Consider the following 20,535-nt stretch of genomic DNA (forward strand, 5'->3'; position numbering starts at 1 on the left):
TAGTGTGGAGCTCATTATTCATCATTTATAAAGTTTGGTGCTTTTAATCATCCCCGTATTTACTCGGGTTGTCTTTGTCTGATATCAAAGCTAATTCTGAAACAAATATGAAAACACTAAGAAATCGTGAAAGAGGACTTTTCCACAGCACTGTGTCTGTTACACAAACAGGAAAAACAAGTGCAACGAGAATAATCCAACAGGGGAACGAATACAGTCCCCACAGGGAACCTGAAGCTCGTTCTCTGGGATTAAAGTCCTCTGGATTATACACACACCACATCCCAGCTTCCCTGACTGACTCAGTCTGGTTCATGAATTATATTTTGTGTTTTGTTGGGAGTAAAACCTGTCAGATAAAACAGTAGGCTCTGTGCAGGTTTCACCCAGCCCTACAGCTGCAGTCTCCTCCACCCTCCACAGGGGGCTCCACACAAACTCGCTCGTGTCCGAGGCTTCGTAACTGAACGTCGTCACCCATCGGCTGCTTCTCCCGTCTTTGCTGTGATCCCAGGATACGGAGCAGCCCGGGACAAAGGCTTTTTAAACTAGAGCCGGATCTTGTGCAAACCTCGCTGAGCAGAGCTCCAGTGTCCTGGATGAAAGTCTTGTGGATTGTAAGTAAGAGTGAAAGTTTACTGGTTTTACTGGTTGCACCTTTGTGCTGCTGTGGTTACAAACAGAGCACAGTGATAAACCATGCGTGCCGCTGACTTGTTGCCCTCGTGAGCGTGCTCAGCACATCGCCCTCTCCTTGTCAGCTGTTGTACTGTGTGTCACTGCCCAATTAACGTGACCCACCCCTTCATATCGAGTTAACGAGGATGAGATGTAGAGAGGGCCGCCTTCCTGATCCGCCCAACCCCCTGCGGTGACCCCTGGCCTCCGTTGCCATGGCAATGCTGGGTGTAAAGGGGCCAGGTCGCTGACTAGTTCTGGCCACATTATTTCCGCCCTCTAATTCCAGTTCTTAAAATAAAACCAGCTTCGCTGCTCGCTCTGCTCTCTGGTTCCTGCGACTGCTCTTTCCTGTCGCCGTGACTCCTGCTCTCGGTGCCGCTCTCAGACCTCTGCGAACTTCAAACGACGACTATTACCTACAATAATAACGTGACACGTTTCCAGCTGATTTCAACGTTCCTGTGATTGGCTGCCCCTCATCAACAGATCTGAATAGCAGATCTCTATGACATCACAAAGAGCCAAAGGAAGTCTGCAGCCCAAGCCCAAGAGCTGTCATGTCAACCACAGGACGAGCACGAACATGACAGGATAGAAGCAGAAGTGTTATAGATGCAATCTCAGTCAGCAACACGAGTCTGGTCCACATCCTTCTACATGCATACAAATGCACAAACGTGCTTTTCCACCTGAGGAAGACTTCTGCCTCACCCAAAGAGCTGGCACAGAGACGAAGGTGCGAGGTGCTACCAGGAGAGAGTGATTGGCAGATGCAGATCTCCAAGTTCAAGATTGCTGTTCAACCAGGAAACAGAGGACCGCCCACTCTGGGTTGGGGAGGAGTTGCTGCCCCAAATAAAGGAATTCAACTTCTCTGGTTCTTATTAATAAGTTGGGAGAGAGGAGCGCTGTACTGGTCTGTTGTGGTGAAGATTTCTTTGTACACTTATGTTCCTACAGCCATGTGATAGATGGAGGACAGAAGCAGCACGGTCACTCAGGAGGAACTCGGAGTAGAAAACAGTCGGCCGAGGGGGTTCATCTGACCAGGAAACCTCCGGGGTGGCTTCATTCTGAGGTGTGTCGCATGTTGTACTGGCAAAGCAGACCCAGGACACGGGCATGCCTCCGAGGAGCTGGAGGAGGTGGCCGCTCGCAGGGAGGTCCAGGTATCTCTGTTTACAGCACTGCCCTGTGACCTGCATAAATGGTTAGCAGTGACCTTTTGTAAAACCTCAGCTTGTGTAATAATGAGCTGTAAAAGGGGCCGAAAGCTCCGGCTCTGACTCGGCTGAACACAGTGTGGAGGTGCCTCGGTCAGACTGGACCTCAGTGCTGTACGACATGGGACAGACCGATCCTTCAACCAGCAGGCAGAGGAGGAGGAGGAGGAGGGACTGACTGAGAAACAGGAGGTGTGTTTGGGCAAAGCTTCATAAAGAAACCGTCCACACCCCGAGTCCTGTGCGATACACCTCCTCTCCTCTGTGACATTTACAAATCTGCCACCTTTCCTTTATTCTCACTTCTGTCCTTCTCCTCCGTGCTCTCTGCTGTCAACGTTAGCATTAAGCCAGCATTAGCCCGCCGCTGTGCGCTCCGTCTCCGGCCTCCATTTTCCGGCTCAGCGTCCGGGCGCAGATAATACAGGAACACCGTCACCTTATCTCCTCAGAAATGACACACTGGACTCACGCCGTGTCAAACGGGGCCTCGTCCTGCTCCTATCTGATCCCCAGACGGAAAATAAAAAACTGCCCGCTGAGCTGTGAGTGTGAGACACAGGCTGGATCTGTGCGTGTGTGCGTGTGCGTGTGTGTGTGTGCGCGCTCTTTGTCAGCGTTGGTATGACTGACGCACAGAGATAATCTTGCGGTGGATCAGTGCTGCGCCTGTGTAACCCCGCGGGTGCACGTCGGTCTCGAGCCCTCGCAGAAGTTCGCATCACTCCGGGAGCAGCGCTTAGGGGTCTTTTATTTTGAAAATTGAACTGATTCTCTAAGCTGTTCCTGTGTCTGACTTCCTGCCTTCATCTTCTACTTCCATGCGCGGCAGTGTGAGACTGGGTAAGACTGCTGACCTCACTTTACAACAGGTGCATTTAAAGGACATCATAGCGGCGCCCTACCTGCGAGCACAGGTCCTGCGGCTTCCCCGCCATGTCGTGGGGCATCTCTCGGCAGCGCGTGGACAGGTTGAGGATGGCGGTGGCGGCCATGTGGGCGGCCTCCATGTCGTGGCTGTAGTCGAAGCTGCTCTTGCTGCAGGTGCTGCTGGCGCTGCTGCCCCCGCCGCCGCCTCCCGCGCCCCCTCTGCCGCCACCGCCGCCACAGCTCAGGCTGCTGCCACTGCTGCTGGGGGCGTAGGTGCTGGTGGTGCTGCTGGCCGAGCTGGAGTTCTTGCAGTAACGTTTGGCTGCGGATGCATACGAGAAATTCAACACGAGAAGAAGAAGCAGAAGTTTTTCCAGAAATACGAACAAAAGCGTCAGATTGACACGTCAGGCCTGAAACAGCGAGTTGAAGCCCAAAACCTTTTAGTTCAGCACATCACTGACTAACGCCGGGTTAGACGTGCTCCATGCAGATGCTGCAGATGTGTCACAAACTCACAGGGTTCACTGTTTCTTATCTTACAGTTTCTTTCTCAGCAGAGCAAAGAAGTTACTGAGAAGTTTGTGCATGTCAGAGTTAGTCGCTCTGAAGGTTTCAGCAGCGTTCAGATTTCACAAATTCTCAAAATTATAAAGTGAAACTTTGCTGAATGCTTAAAATTACTGATTTTTATTTCACTAATCTTCACTTTGGCAAATTTTCCCATGTGCTGCATTCTTGATAATTAGCAGCAGGGGGCAGGATGTGATTGGAGCCTCCAGGTCAGCTGACCTCTGAGCTCGGTGAACTGTTGCCTGATGAGTTTGTGTCTCGGTCGCTGCTCTGAGGTCTGAATAAAACATGAAGGTCACTCTGCTGCTAGAGTCTGAGCAGGAAGCAGGAGAAGGCGGGGCTACACTGAGTCTCAAGGTTGTTACTAGGGCTGGGCATCGTCACTGATTTCCAGAATCGATTCGATTCCGATTCAATTCGATTTGATTCAATTCGATTTGAATCGGGGAAATTTTGCCTCAGACAGTCAGAAATATTATAATTCAGATCTGTATATTTACATATTTTTGTATCTATAAAAAGGAAGCTGACACTCGCGAGACTTTATCAAAGGTGTGAGCATCACAGCAGATGCCTTTGTGTCAAAGTAGCTGAAGATAAAACACAGAAAAACATGAAGGTGATTTTCCTGGCCTGGGATTTTATAAAAATATTCTGCAGTAGATCAAAAACTAAAGAAAACCATTAATCAACATATGAACATTACCTCTGACGTTACAGCGGTTTTATTAGAGACACGGCTAAGCGTTTTGCATTTTGCATAATTTTAAAACGTTTAAATTTGTTCAGAAGCCTGTTGAACGGCAGAAATTAGGTTTTCTTTTCGGAAGTAAAAGGAAAAAAACAGCGTTTTTTTGTAAACAACGGTAGACTTGTGCGTAACAAGCAAGCGAATAATGCAGAAAACAGATTTTTAGACGGGAAACTGTTCTTGAAGTACAGAGAGAGAGAGAGAGAGAGCTGTGTGAAGTGTGATTTTATCCTGGTGGAAGCAAAACAGCACAAGTCAGAGTGAATTCATGACGATGTTTATGTGAAGCGTAGTTTGGATTTTCTTTTGCTGCTGATTCGGTCAATAATGTTTGGAGAGAGATAAAACTCGGACCCGCTGAGACATCAGAATCAGCAAGCTGTTGGCTTCCAGCCCCAACCGTGTCCGTGCCGTCGGGTGAGAAAGTCACATCTCACTGATTCTGATCCGTCGGCGGGTCCGCGCTTTGTGTTTACGTCTTTGTGCAGAATCCGTGTTCCTGCTCTCATTTACTGTTTTAGCTGAAATTTTGTGAGGTTTAACCTGAGATTCTGGCGTTTCGGACAAAATAAATTTATATAAAAAATCGATTCAGGATTTTAATGAATCGATATCACGTTATCCAAGCCAGAATCGATTTTAATCGGTAAATCGATTATAAAAACCCAGCCCTACAAAGGTTTAAATTTTAAAAGTGAAGTTAAACACCCCTAGTTGCTACAATGTAACAATGAAGAGTGTGTATTATTTAAAAACTTGCAGTTTTTACTGGTTTTCAGTGTTTTTACTAACAAACTGAACCAAACGAATAGAAAATGAATTTCTGTCTATTTTGAATCTTTTTGTCTTTGAAAACTCATTTCAGTGACTTTTAAAATACGTCTTTACTTATTATGTTTAACATGGTCCCGATGTCTCTTCCTAAGGAACATCGGCGTGTTAGAAAACGCGTCACACAAACGTCTCGAGTTTGTCGTACCGTCGTAGCCTTTGGGCGACGTGTCCCTCTGTCCATGCACTTTGGGAGCGATGGCCCGTTTCCCGTACACGTGGTGGTTGTTGCCGCCGTCAAAGGCGCTGTAGTCAAAGCTGGTCTTGGAGTACTTCTCCAGCTCCTTGGCCAGGTTGGAGCGGGGCGTGCTGGTGGAAACATTGTTCTTGTAACCATACTGTGGATAGTCCAGTTGTTTGACAAAGCACATTGGCCTGGAAAATAAATGACGAGGGGGTGGAAGTTGGACCGAGGCATTCAACATTGCCCACGGGGGGAGGAGAGGAAACTTGGGGTTCGGCTAAAAATGGGCAGACTGAGGGGAAGATGGGAATACCGGAGGGTTAGAGGGTGGAGGGTGGGGCTGGATGATGGAGACGTGTCCCTTTTATGTGCCACAGCATGGATGTTTCTGCTCTTCTCTCAAAAACATAATGCCGCTACAAGTATTTTTCAAGCGTAGACAATAAAAACAGCTAAATTAAATTTAAGCTTTTATTTCTCTTGCATACTTCTGATACACTTTCATCATCTGATATGTGTTTATGGCCTCAATCGGAGACCGAGAAGAAATGAAATGCAAGATCTTAAACTGCTGATGTTCAGTTAGATATAAATATAAAACGCACAATTACTTGTGACTTTTTCATCACAGCATTTTCATGACTATCACAGAGGCGCTCGTTCAAAAAGCTCTGCCTTCGCTCTGATAAATGAGGCCAATTTTGTTAAATGTTATAAAGCGTCCATGACGAGCAGAGCGATGAACATGCGGTCTCTTGGATGTGTTCTCAGGGGACGGGAGAACACGAGCATGAAACAAAAAAGGGGAAGACGTCAAGTCTCAATTACAGGATGCACGTGAAGAAAGAACATAACGTTCCAACATGACAAGAGCATTTTATTCTGCTTAAACCAGAACAAAGCCACGTCCCGCCTGCCGCTGCACTGCATTCAGAACACACTGTGCTGAATTCTGGGGTGTGGAGTGAATACTACCTTAGGACTCGGTCGGACGCCTGGTTGGACTTGGGCCCGTCGCAGCTCTGGTGCTTCTCCTTGGCTTTGGCCAGCTTCTCGGCGGCAGCGATGGGGCACCCTGACAGACTGCAAAGAGAGAGCGGGTGGTGGAGGACGCGTTTTGATAGGTGAAAGTGTTACAACGAACGCACATGCCGCGAAGCGTCGGGCTCGTTAGAGCGCCTGTCAGAGCGTCAGCCGGGCTGAAAACAGCTCGAGCACATCTGCCTGTCAGACAGTCGATTGCGGCGTCTACCGTAGTTCACAAAGTGTTAAAAAGTGAGGAAAATTAATGAATTTGCATTTTAAGTAACAACACAGTCAGTAACAGCTTGTGTGTTTCTGGTTGAACAGCTTAAAATCATTCTCAGAATAGATATTCCCATATGGACAAACGTGCTCGTTTCCTTCAAACACCTGCTGACAGGAAACGCAGCGCAACTTCCTCCTGACAAATAACTGACCAAATGTGACAAAAGTTCATGTTGTTATCCTTAACCCCGATTATTCTCCATCCAGGCTGTCAGCTGCAGCGCTGGAAAAATGATCTGTGACAATGGCCCGGAGCCAGCGTGGAGCACCTGCCATCAGGGTGCATCAGATGGGGAAGTGTGAAGGAGCACACGATGGAGGCTTCTATCAGCTCTTTCTGCTCCACGTCTGCAGCGTGCGCCTGTTTTGCGCTGCCGCCGTGTCACCGAGCGCGGCGGGGAGGCGTTCTGGTCCTCCCAGGTCTGCACCTCTCCCGTCACCCCGGCTGAGTGGCAGAGAGGTGCTAATGGCTGTTGCTACGCCCGACTCCCTGAGCATCTGCTGTGGGTGACACTCCTCTTTCACTGTCACCTCGCCCTGTCTGACAGGCACGAGCGCCCTGCTATTTTGGTTTCTCCCTCCAAACCTGCACCTGACGAATGCCATTTTTCCCCGCCGCGAGCTGATAAATGATTTATGCTGCCGAGCCGCTGCATTCGGAGCAGGCTCGACTAAAATATGGCAGCTGGACTACTTTAATTACGTCCTGCGATCCAGGCAGGGCTATCTGTGGAAGACCAAAACTGCTATAATCAAAAATAACTAAGTAACGACTCAAAGAGCCTCTGAGGTTTTCATTGTGCAACTTGAATATTTTTGAGGACCTTCAGTCTGCGCCCTGTCGTGGCCCCATCACAATCAGCATTATTATAATTAATGATACTACACCAACATTTTATAGTCTAAATTCTGAAGGGTTTTTTCTCTAACAGCATTGGTATGATGGGATGTCTGTGACGCAGACGAGCAGAAACCAATGTTTCACTGCAGGAAATTTCAAAAAGTGCATTCTGGGTAAATTTTAAAGATTCATAGCTCTTATAATGCACCTATTAACTCTGATAAAGTGGTGAAACTGTTGTCATGTTGTCATGTAACTGCTTACATTCACCGTCCAGTCAGAACTTCACAGATGTGAAACAGGAATTGATGCTTGCAGACTGACTCAGGTGAGTGCAGCGTGTCTGCAACCTGTCTATGTTTGTAAGTAAAACCTTCGCCAGTCTCTTTGAGTCGGGCTGCTGTTGTTTGGAGGCAGGCTGCCTCCCAGCAGAGGCTGAGGGTGTTGCATGGTAAGGCCTGTGCGTCTCATTGGTCAAAAAGATTAAACACAAACACCAGGCAACGACCAATTTTAACTGATTGCAATTAAGTTACTGTCCAAGTTTCACTGTAGTGTGACTACAAGTAGCCAGCAAAAAAACCACATCAGACTAAGTTTTACGTATTTAAAGACATATCAGCTTTTTTGATTAACTCATTTATTTTTAAATATGGCAGTGTTGGTCCTCCATATGTTTCCACATAAACATAATGTGAGAGGACAGCAAAAATAACGAGTTTAAGGATAATTAAATCAAGCGAAAAGGACACGAAGGGTGCAAACAGAATCCATCGAACATGTATGAACCGAAATAAGTCCCACAGTAAAATAACCGAAATAAGTCCCAGAGTAAAAAAACCTGAAATAAGTCCAACAGTAAAATAACCGAAATAAGTCCCAGAGTAAAGTAGCCTAAATAAGTCCCACAGTAAAAAAAAAAAAAACATGAAAAAGTCCAACAGTAAAATAACTGAAATAAGTCCAACAGTAAAATCACCGAAATAAGTACCACAGTAAAATCCCCGAAATAAGTCCCATAGTAAAATCCCCGAAATAAGTCCCACAGTAAAATCCCCGAAATAAGTCCCACAGTAAAATAACTGAAATAAGTCCCACAGTAAAATAACCTAAATAAGTCCCACAGTAAAATAAGAGAAATAAGTCCAACAGTAAAAACCAAAAACCAAAAACAAAATACGTCCCATAGTAAAAAAAAAACCATGAATTAAGTCCCACAGTAACATAACTGAAATAAGTCCCACAGCAAAATAACCGAAATAAGTCCCACAGTAACATAACTGAAATAAGTCCCACAGCAAAATAACCGAAATAAGTCCCAAAGTAAAATAACTGAAATAAGTCCCAAAGTAAAATAACCAAAATAAGTCCCACAGTAAAATAACCGAAATAAGTCCCACAGTAAAAAAAAACAAAAACAAAAATAAAATACGTCCCATAGTAAAAAACATGAAGCAAGTCCAACAGTAACATAACCGAAATAAGGAGGGGTGCAGGCGCTGGGTCCGGGCTGAGCTCTTACCTTCGGTGGGAGTTTCTGTTGCTATTGACATGGCCACGTCCCGTGCAGCCAGGCGTAGGACACTTAAGAACATTCTCATACATTGCCACAACTTCGCACAGACAGGAGATAGGAGTGAAAGACAGGGAAGGTTAGGAGCCCCTTACAATCAGCCATGAGCTCTATTAGAGTGTGAGGAGCTTGGCATTATAAACATCATTAAGAAATGAGCCTGAGTGAACCCAAATGACCTCTTCTTCATTTTAATGAACACTAGTTTGAAAGGGCAGGCGAGGTTTCCCACCATATTGCTTCCACTTATCCAGCTCTTTCAAATTAGTATTCATGGAACGGGGCAGTCATGAATAAAAAGATGTCATTTGAGTTTAGCAGGACAAAGCCAGCAAGAAATGGAGGGAAATTTCTGGACATGCAAAGAGCAGAGCGACCAACAGCCAGCAATCATGCACAACAACACATGCCGCCTTAAAATCAATGAAGAAGTAGACAGAGGGGCGCAGCGCCGTGATGGAGTGCGCTCTGTTATCACGTGCTCGTCGTTAGAGTAAGAGTGCAGTCTTCAATACCGTTTACCATTAAAACAGTCCATAACTGCCTCGCATCCCCTCGGCAACCGGCCATTTAGATTAATGATCTATGGATGTCCAAGAGGAGCGCCAGAGCACCGCAGGCGGGGGCGCGAGGAAGGGGTCGGCATGACACCGCTGACGTGCGGGGCCAAACCCCATCGGCACCAGCTTCATCATTATCACCCCCTTAAACTTTAACCCCTCATCATCCTCCTTCCCTTATATACTAATTGGTGTTGGGTGCAGGTAATTGGACAAAGCCCGCCGCCTCAGCTCGCCAAAAGCCAATACATTATGCATTTCCCAGGTTTTTCCTGCCCTCTGCGAGGACGCACGCACAATGCCGAGGAATTAAAGGCAGAATCGGTGAGCGCAGATATTAACCGCAGCAGGATGTGGCTGCGCTAGCGTCGCGTGCACCAAAGGTAAATCACTTTAAAGACCAAAACACGACTCCCTGATGAAATATTTTAATATTCCACAAGAACGGAGCTACAATGGGCAAGCAGCAACGGGAATTAATGAATTTGAGATCTAATTTAATCGTCATTTTTCACAAGGAAAGGAAGAGTGTGGCTGCACTGTGTGATTTCCCAATTAAATGAAGCCACTGCATTAATAATACATCGTCCATTCAGTACAGCAAATGTGTTAACAGGGGGGAGAGGCTCGCCCGCCGCTGAATCCGCCCTGCAGGCAGTCACATGTGTGGCATGTATTTGTCTTTACAGGAGTCTCTGTGCACGGCCGCTTATACGTCAGCCATGACACGACCGATAACACTGAAAGCTCCCGATAACGTCTCTGCACAGCAACGGTCCTGATGGAATGACATCTGTTTGCTCAGGTGCACGGGCACACAGGTAGCACGCCCTAACGCCCTAAAGCTTGTTTCACACCCGTACTGGGTATATTTGTAACCAGCACACCAAAATCAGGCTTCTCCAACATTCTGGACAGCAGGTGCTGCGCAAAAAGACACTTAGCTCGAGCCCAAGCTGTTTGTTGCATCCTGTTTCATTTCAGGATTGATGGCAAATTAAATACAAATCTCATGGTTTTGTCTCGAAGCAGGTGAAAGCACTCATGAGCGCCACCTGCTGCACTCCTGGCTGATGCGCGGCCAGTTTTGGTACAAAAACAGAAAGTGGGACGGCTCCCCGAACGCCTGAATCATCCGTGGTATCGTCTTCTCCAAAAGTTAGCCGGACGTGAGAAAGAAGGAGGAGGAGGAACACGGATATCATATCCCCACATCTCCAGTGACAATCAATTCAAGACCTTTCCAAATTCCATTTTGGGGCTCTTGATCCCACTCAAGGTCAGCTGCCCTGAGCGACTTCACATTTCTGGGAGATGATTACATCTCAGGTTGGAGACCTTGTGCGGGGGGCACTCCACGGAACAAGAGACATCTGTGACACTGTGCTGGTCTTTACAAGCCTGCCCTTAATGGTAACTAATTTCTCCTCTTTTATTTTGATTGCAGTCCGGGTCACAGCGGATCATAACTTGATTTTCACGCTGCGTTTAATGAAACGTGTAAAGGGGGCTTTTATTGAGAAGTTTGCACAAGGTGAATGAGACTAAATAGCCGGGGTGAGTTCTCTAAAGGGAAACGTCACTATTCATTCAAGGCTAATGTTTATTGCCACTTCACTTGATCTGTGGCTCGGAGATATGACACTGCCTTTCTATCCAGTGAAACTTAATTGAGCAAGGAATACAAATAAATGAAGAGGGTTTGTGGCGTGGACGGCTGCAGCGCGCACCAAGGTCTGTGAGCTTTTCAGACTTTAGAGAAAACTGAAGGACTCAAAAAATAATTAAAAAGGTACACAAATAAAGGAAAGACCTTTTCTTTCAGCCACATATACACTGATGAAGCATGCAACCCACATCTCGATCGCTGTCAGTCAATGCAGCTGACTCCAGTCGCTGCATTGCAGCTATTAGTGCATTATCACAGCCTCATTTCCACCTCATCACCACGGCACATTAGGCAGGCAATCGGCAAGCAAACCCACGGCCCCGTGCAAAAGGTCACAAAAGAAGTGCTGCCGTGACCCGTGTAATCCCCGAGGCATCAGACACTCACAACACCACACGCACGAGCATGCCTGAGCAACAACATTGCTGCTGAGTGCTTACTTTCAGGTGGCACCCGGTCTTTGTGCGGGCAGCCCGAAAGGCTCCGGTGGTGCGGGTACAGGCCCGTCACGTGACCCGTGCCGTCGCAGCCCGGCGTTGGACACCGGCTCTCCTTCTTGTCCACACGTGAAGCGTCTGTGAGGGGAAAGATGTAGTGGTTATTAGCACCCAAGCGGCAGCTGACTGTACATTACAACTCCTCTCTGGACTCCAGCAGGGCTGCTTTGCATGATTCACGCTTCAAAATAATCCCCCTGTGGTTCATCCTCTGTTTGAAACAAGCTATTTTAGCTCCTCCCTCTTTAACACGGCTTTCTTCTGATTGGCTGCCCCTATAAAGGGCAGATGGGTGGGGCTTCTATTACATCTTTGTGACCTCATATTGAGCCAAGAATAGAAAAAAACTGTGATTGACTGACTGTTTACATCAGTCGGCAGCTTGAGTTTACTGCACAGGTTCTGAGCTTATTATTAGAAACTTTGGTTATATTTAATATGAACACCCGCCGCTGGAACACGTCATATATGACAGAGTATAACAGCGATGGTATTTATATTCTACATGTGTCGGCCTGCCCCGTCTCCTGCCATTGATGGAACCTCTACTGAGGACATCCCTGTTCACTGCTTCCATGGAAACAGTGACATTAAATTAACAACAAAGAAACGAATAAAACTATTCTGAGATGAAGAGCAGCTTCTGCCTCGTGTTGCGATTTAGTAACGTTAACGGTACTTTTACGATTGCATGTGTTTTTTCTGATGTCATGAAATGAGGTCAGAACAACTTCATGCTAACACATCTGTTTTTTGGTTTCACATCGTGTATTCTTCACTAACTTTGGGATAAATGGCACCTTATCACCTTTATTCACCTTTACCCATCGGCCAGCTGTCTGATCCTGATGGTTGAATGAGGTGATTATGAAGTTAAACAATACAGCTTAAAGTTTAAATCTTAAAATCCAAAGTAAAGGACTATTTATATGGAGTCGCACGACATCACGTTCACCGCGTTTCAGACATTCTTTGTAAGCTAACCACAGACACTTCAGTCCTTCAAATATTTCAGGGTAAATATCTGTGAGTATGGACTCTCAGGTTAACGCAGACGGATGGAGGCTGAAATTTTGGATGTGTGATCTCTGACTGACCATAGAAACAGTTTTACAGGTTAGCAACAGAGATTTTGTTTGCATGTTCTCATATACGAGGCTCATATCAGCTGAATACCTTCACACATATTATACGTTGTGGTCAGATGAAGTATGACAGCATGCACCAAATCCAAACGAACTTTTTCTGAAAGGAAAAGTTTCTGTTCATCAAACATTTGTGATGTTGTTCTCCCTCTCCCCTTTTGGGAGAGACCATTTGGCCTTTGGTGCAGGGATGCAGGGACGGCCATGGACCAGGACCACTAACATTTATTTATCACAAGCTCTCTGTGAATATTCACCACAATTATGTAAACATGAATGAATGTACATTTGAAACTCAATTTTATATGCATGAATATTCATTTATAATGATAAAGTGAAACTGACAGACACTTTCTGAATTTCCAGGCTGTGTTTGTATGAAGAAGCAGAGATTCTGATTGAGTTTGTTTACTGTTTGTTTAAATCTGAAGGAATTGTGAAATATTAGAACTTTTACATGTTTGACCTTCAACAGAAAGATGCTTTTCTTCATTAAAACCAGCTCACAGCTGCACGTGACAGTTTGCTGGGTGCATACACATGTCCTCAAACACACACAGCGGAGAAGATTGTGTTTCCCTTTCCAAAACCTGGATCTCTTGTTCCCTTCAAACTCAGGTTACCACCAAAAAGCAGCGATGCCAAGTTGTGCCAACTGGCATTGTTTCTGGAAATGCAACCATCCAGCTTTAAAACCCTCTGACCCCGTGTGCAAAGTCAAGCTGAAGTGCAGTAAATATGTGATATTTGAAAGTGAAAACAGGTTTGTGCATTTTCATGGCAGAGTTTTGGAGCCGTGTCAGAGTGCAGAATGAATTTGGAGTCGTTGGATTGACAGAAACCTTTATCAGGAGCGTGTTTTAGAAGAGTAGGCAGTGGAGGGGTAATTATCTCACAGCATAGAAAGAGAGACCACTGATTAAAGTTTCAAAGGCCCGTGTAACTCAGAAGCTCCGACTAAAACACGGAGCGATGAACCAAAATAAAGCCCTGAGATGCAGAGTAAGAGAAGGTTGGGGTTCTGTATATGAGTGGGGGAGGACTGCTACACTTTGTTGTGGTGAGGAGAGAGCCGAGCGTGAAGGTGAGCTTTCGATTCATTGGCCAGTCTACATTCCTATCCTCACCCATCACCAGCAGATGTGGGTAATGACCGGAAGAATAAAATAAAGGATACAATCTATAGAAATGAGCTTTGACTGAAAAGTGTCAGGCCTCAGCCTCAAATGGAGACCAGGACTCTGAGTTATGGCTGTAAAAGAATATTTTATACACTGTTATATAATTTGGGGGGCGGCTGTGGCTCAAGAGGTAGAAAAGGCTTTCCAGTAATCAGAAGGTCGACTGATTCATCTCGATCCTGACACCAAAGTGTCCAGATACAGAACCCCAAATTTCTTCCGATGCATCCATGTGGCTTGCAGCGTAAAAGCACTTTGAGTGCTCACTGAGAGCAGAAAAACTCTATATAAATACCAGTCCAATTACCATTCACCATAAAAAATAGATCTGATTGTGAAAATTGTGGGAAAATAGCAGTGCTACCAGCAGCTGTCTGTCTCCCGAGAGGCCTCGAATGCATGTTGGGTTGACACCAGAAAAGAGGTTAGACCTGGAGCTGCTGGGGGTTAATGGAGCAAACTGTGTGTCAAAGTCGGAACGACTGTCTGGTGCAGCTGCGAGATTCAGAAATAATGCTGCTGGTGCAGAGAGTGCAGTGAACGGGCTCCTGTAAGTGGATGGAGATCAGCTGAACCACTGAAGGTAAATACTCCTGAGTCTGAACATTTACCTGGCTGACTAACTCTTCCAGGCTGCAACAGTAGGTAATAACACACATTAGCAAGCTCAGTGGTTGAAGTTTAAGTCTAAAAACATCTTTAGAAACCTGAATTCCCTGAACTTTTGCTCTTCTCAAGATTTATTTTATGCCTGTAATAACTGGAGGCCCATTGTGCCTCATGAGGTGAGGTTTCCAACCAGTAGGAGATCCTGAGACAGGAGCTAGACCCCGGGAACTAGATCTGGATGGATGGATTGATGGATGGAGGGAGGGAGGGAGGGATGGCTGAAAAGGATGGGTGCCTGGTTGGATGGATGAAAGGGATGGATGGATGGATGGATGGATGTGTGGATGTGGCAAAGTGGAAGGAGTTCATAAAAGGCAAAATGAAGAGGGGACATAAAGGCACACCTACTCATTCATTTACTAATGAGTCACCAAAGCAAATCTCGTCTCTCATTCATCAGAACAAAACTTCTCGTTATTCTCGGTGGCCGTCGTCCATCTATGTCACATTACAGGGGCCCATGAATACGGCACATACTGCTCCGTCATGTCTGGCTCTCGTGTCTGGCACCAGGGTAATATCACGTTGATAACGCGGCCTGCGTGTACACCGAGGCTTCTTTTTAATGGCTTCTTATTACATTGGCTGTTAATGTTTGTATGTTGGAAAAAATTCCCCACTTCCATACGCCTGACCGCACGTGTACACAGACATGACGCTCGTGCCTGCCTCCACTCCCTGCAAGAGGAGTGGAGGCAGCTCCACTCCCTGCAAGAGGAGTGGAGGCAGCCAAGTGGAAGGCATATTAGAAAGCAGTGGATATTGATTGTGGCTGGGGACGGTCTGCGCTTTGCATAGCAAATGGCCCCCATTACCATACCATCTCTGGATAATTAATGTGCAGTCAGTAGGCCCGTCGTTCGTTATCGGTCATTCTGATACTGTTCAATTTTCATCTCAACCTCATGCTTCTCTCTTCCCCGTCCCGCCCTCTTCCTCGCCATGCTCTACTTTATAAATCACGCACAAGAACCCTGGTCAACGAGTGTCTGCTACTATCTCGCCTGAGGGAAGATGCTATCGTGACGCAGCCGTCTTGCGTCCTCTCATTATTCCAACATTAGCCAGACACAGAGGCCACAGAAGGCCCTTGAAATTAGCATTTGTGTGGCATTTAAGTCGCAATATAAACCTGCTGTGAGATGTGTGGCATTTAAGGTGTGATACCATCCTGCTGTGAATTAGCATGCTCTTATTTGTTGCTCTCATCTGATATCTTCCTTATGGGAGGGAGCAATTTAACCTTGTTAGGCCCGTATATTGTTGTTGTAAAGGATATGATAAGAAGAATAATTAAGAGTTAAACAAAGGAATTTGCAATCAGACCGCTGCGTGAATGCCAATGTAATTTTTCTGTGACTTTACTTTGTGCGCAGTACACAGCATAACAATTAGAACCGAGGGTGTTCTGCAGTGTTTGTACTGCAGGATTAGCTTGATATTTGTCGGTATCAATCTGAATGGTAGCTCATAGCTACTCTCAACAAATGTAAAGAGTTCCCTGCAGAATGAATCCTTTCTGCAGACAGAAGGCCTCTATTTTGTGGTTTCTCCTCCCAAGTGTTTGCAGAGGTTTAAAAATAGGCAGCTTTACCCCAAGCTGCATCACAGGGATGAGATTTTCGGTCCTAACAGGCCGTGCAGATTGCCATTACTTATGCCTGACAAGCCTACCCTCTGATGTTTCCATGCTGGCCTATTTTAACAACATAAGCTGCTGCTGCCGTTCCCGCTGCTACCGAGATGCGAATTTCCAAATTGGCTGAAAAAGCTTGTCCTGGGGTTACAGCGAGGTTCCCAGAATGCATGTGGGCTGCCTGGCCTCCAGCACAGGATAGATAAAATACAGAGTTGTCAGGAAAACATTTTACCTGAGCTTGTTAAGGTCTTAACATCCGCCACGTCACCGGGGACCGGTCCAGGGTTAGGGTTCAGGTTGGGTTTTATTTTAGCCACGTGCTAAAATTTCTGAAGCTAAAGATGTTCCATTAAGGTGTTGCACAAAGCCCAATGCTAATCCAAATTTTGGTTGGGTTCCCGATGACCTGGTGGAACATGCTGCGATCCTCCCATTTCCATGATACTCTTTGTTTACCAAGCTGGTCGAGCTGATTAACTGTCCTAATTCTCTAAAATGAGCTACACTGTGAAAATGTGGAGGAACTTACCGATCGAACAGCTCATACTGAAAACTGTTCAAACACTCGGATTTCTTTTACAAAATGAGAAACCACACTGAACCAGCTTAAATGCTGCTGTTGTCGTATGGTGTGCATCCGTGTTTGAGAGAATGGCTCACCTTTATGGTAGAAAGGCTTCTTCATACCATCAGGAAGCCGGGCTTTACGCTCAACGCCGTAGCCGTGCCGCGGGCCGTGATCTTCATGGCCATACCTCACCCCGTCTCTTCTGGCAGCCTCGGCAGCCATTTTATCCCTCATTGCCTTGGCGCGTTCGGACTCTAGTGCAATAGCCTTCTCCAGCAGGGACAGATTCCCCTTTGTCATGTCAAACACTTCTTCTGATCGGTCTGAGGTCACAGAGGCCGTGTCCTCATCGAAGTCCCGGTGGTGAGTGTGGTACCGGTCATCGTGTGCACAACTGGAGAAGGCCTTGGAGCGTGGGCTCAGCTGCTCCTCGAGCTTCATGAGATTGTCCATGTCGGAATAGTTCCTATCGAGCATTCGCCTGTCGTCCTGGCTGTTGTGGAAGTCCCCGTAGCCGTGATGCTGGGGCTGTTGATTGGGATCGTCGCATGAGAAGTGATTTTGCTGGGATGGAGCGTTTCGGTCGATGGACTTTGTTTCGCTGAGTTTCCGAGCGAGGTCGAAGCACTGGTTCCGTAGACACTCCAGACTGCTCAAACACACCTCCTCATCGCTGTTTTCTATTTGTCCATTACTGGTGGTCTTAATTTGTCCATTACCACCGTTGTGCGCATTTACCCCATTGTTCGTGCAGTCAATCGCATCCCTGTTGTTGGCCGTGCCGTCCTCGAACTCCTGTCCGTCCAAGTTGTCAGACAGCACGGCGCCGTGACCCTGTGCCAGCAGTTTGAGGGAGTCCACCGTTTCCCGAACCACGTCGCTGTCGACGTCCAAACTCAGATCGCCCCTCCGAGGTTCATCCCCTTCTTCCTCCTCCTCCTCTTCCTCCTCCTCCTCCTCCTCCTCCTCCTCTTCCTCTTCCTCCTCCTCCTCCTCTTCCTCCTCCTCTTCCTCCTCCTCCTCCTCCTCTTCCTCCTCAGCACTGTTAGAGGAGTTGCTGTTCATCTCAGACTCCGTCATGGCACGGTTTGCAGCGTCTTCTGCGATCTTGCCCAGGTTCAGGAGCGACTTGGCCACAAGTTCGTCGTAGTTTTCGTACTCATCGTTGTTGTTGTCGTCTTTCTCCGCCGTCGGGCCGGATTTGGAAGTGCTGCTGCCTCCGCCTCCACCGCCATCGCCCTCGGCCCCCTCACCGCTGCTCATCTGATCGTCCTCTGTTGGAAAGAAAGAACAAGCGTCTTGTAATTTCATTTCCGTCATTCTATTTTACTGCTAAATCAGATTTCTGGGCTTGGTCCATCTAAATTGGATAAGGAACTCTTTGCTTCCCCTAATAATTTACTTTGAGAGTCTTAACAGCAGCTTGTGTTCTGAGTTGTGAATCAGCACAGGAAGTTAAATGCAGTGGTTTGGGAAAATTCCAGAGAAAGATGCTCTGCTAAATGAGACTCTATCAAACAAGTTCTAGGTTACCCCTTTCCCCACCTCTCTTAATTTACAGGTCCTCTGATTATCCTTTAACACCCACCACATCACCAGTGAGCTGCTTAGGGTTAAGGTTAGGTTTTCATCTATGCCTTTATCTGTTTTTTTCATCTGTTAGCCCAAATGGAAACCTTATTAGAAGAAGACACCTTGTTTCAAAGGTGGCGTTGGCTACTTTTTCAAACTGTGCTTACTAAGCATTAACTTAGCCGTCCAACTCCCACTCCAAATGATTCCCTGGTGAAAGTTAGCCCTTCACAGGTGGGAAGACTTTTTTAAAATATGTATCTGTTATAATGATTATTTTCTTTGTTATTTGGCTCAAAAATGACTTATACCAACCTACCAACCTTTTTCCCATACAGGGTTACGGTTGGCTGCTTGGGGGTTGCCATCAGTGACGACTTGGACCTCAGAGTATTAACAGGGTGATGATATCGCTTGATAATTCTATAAATTGTCAGTCTGTAGTGTGAAAACCGAAAGCGAAACTAAAAACATTGCATTACTGTGAACATTTCTCACAGGAAAGTCTAAAATCTAAGAGATAAAATGTTCCCTGTGCACCACCATAAACCCCAAACAGCAGCTATTCATCGCGCGCCTGTAAAGTTCCTTTTTTCATTCAATCAACAACATCTTTAGAATTCCTTTCAGTGCCTAATTGATTCTGACAGACTGCGAAAGGTTACTGAACCTCTTCTGTCAGTAATTTCAAGCACTCACTCCTGGAGCACTTCCAATCTCTCCTTTCACATTTCCGCCCCGAGCCGCCAAGAGCACATCGCTCACATTGGCATCACATTTGCCACTTACATTCCTGCAGAGAAAATGAACCCACAGGCTCACACAGACACATATCTAATGAGAGATTGCATCACTTTTGGTGCAAAGGAGCAAGGAAAAAAATAATATTAATAATAATAACAATAATTATAGAAAACAATATAACATAATGGAAAAAGCATGTAATTAGTGATGCAGACTGTTTCATTAGTGATGAAATATTAATTACTGCTGGGTTCAAAAACTTAATTGTAATCAAAACAATGATATGAATTTAGTTTTTTTTTTCCAAGGAGCTACAAAGGATGAGATCTACATTTTCATACACTGGGGGGTCAAAAGGAAAACATTATGCATCAACTGTGCAACTTGAAGAACCTACTGACAGTTTTTATGAAGACTACGTGAAATCAGCTGTAAACAACTTCTACAATGGTTGCATGACGTTGATATCTCCATCACTGAGATCCTGCGTTTGGCGTGATGATGCTAGATGTTTTTAGCTGACGGATTTATGTCCAAACGTCTTTGCTCACCTCGTTTCAGACCAACAGCCTAAAACCCGGTGACTGCAATCACAGCCACAAAATGGTGACTGGTTCATTCTGGATTTCAGACGTCAAGTAAAGGTGAGAGGTAACCATGACTTTCTACACATACACTGCTTTCCCTGCGCAAACACACTTACGAGCTAACGAAAGCAGCACAGTATCGCCGCTTCGGAGCAAGAAGAGGGAGCAGTCACGAATGACCGGCCTTTGACAGTGCAAGGCTTCTTATTCTGCACCAGAGGTTTCGTTTTTGATTGCATGGAAACAGTCTGAAGAGCAATCAAGGTGCACAAAAGGGTGAAAGAGATTAAACGGGAAACAGAGTAGTGGTGTTGGGTGACGCTCCAGAACAGCGCCCGTATTTGCCCAGCGACGGAAAGAGGTTTCTGCTTTCCTTCTGCAGACGTAAATGCAGGAAGTCCTTCCACGCCAATAAAAATCATGATGATTATAGAGAAGGGTTTGGCAACAACAGCACACGGCAGCATGCAAAGCACTTATCAAAAATACATGGTAATCAGGCAGTAGCCACAGAACGCGAGGGAGAGGCTGCTGACAGGCTGACGAGGCGGTGGCAACAGTCCGCGGTCTCATTGTTAAGGATAAGACCTTGGCTGTGGGCTCTAATGAACACCAGTCTGCAGAGATGTTTTCACATGGCTGCCGAGATGCCACATCAACACGTTGGGTGGGTAGAGCTGCGCGCCAAGCAGGGTTAACACACTCCTCTCTCTGAGCTTCACTCTTAATTGGACTTGAAGGCACTGTCAGGTCCAATCGTGATGCGGGGGTGCAAAGCTGAATCTGCTGGAGAGAAACCTGCCAGATCTGGTGTTGGGCACGCCAGGCGGGGGGGGGAGACGAGATAACATATGGGGCAGGAGTTTCTC

General features: G+C 46.3%; 1 protein-coding gene across 14 annotated transcripts in view; it reads right to left on the reverse strand.

The window, feature by feature from the left end:
• Positions 1-20,535, reverse strand: part of myt1lb (myelin transcription factor 1-like, b) — a 106,308-nt gene that overhangs the window by 14,745 nt on the left and 71,028 nt on the right. For 13 of the 14 annotated variants that reach the window (XM_040049661.1, XM_040049673.1, XM_040049664.1 and 10 more), the window contains 6 exons: positions 16,856-18,037; positions 11,505-11,639; positions 8,785-8,875; positions 6,089-6,196; positions 5,078-5,304; positions 2,810-3,096 (listed from right to left, as the gene is read on the reverse strand). In XM_040049661.1, coding sequence (XP_039905595.1) covers positions 2,810-3,096; positions 5,078-5,304; positions 6,089-6,196; positions 8,785-8,875; positions 11,505-11,639; positions 16,856-18,037 — 2,030 coding nt within the window. The remainder of the gene's footprint in view (positions 1-2,809; positions 3,097-5,077; positions 5,305-6,088; positions 6,197-8,784; positions 8,876-11,504; positions 11,640-16,855; positions 18,038-20,535) is intronic. The other variant, XM_040049667.1, reaches the window with a different exon arrangement.

The sequence above is a fragment of the Simochromis diagramma genome, unplaced genomic scaffold, assembly GCF_900408965.1.
Source record: "Simochromis diagramma unplaced genomic scaffold, fSimDia1.1 OVJJ01000456.1, whole genome shotgun sequence".
In the NCBI taxonomy this organism is placed as follows: Eukaryota; Metazoa; Chordata; class Actinopteri; order Cichliformes; family Cichlidae; genus Simochromis; species Simochromis diagramma.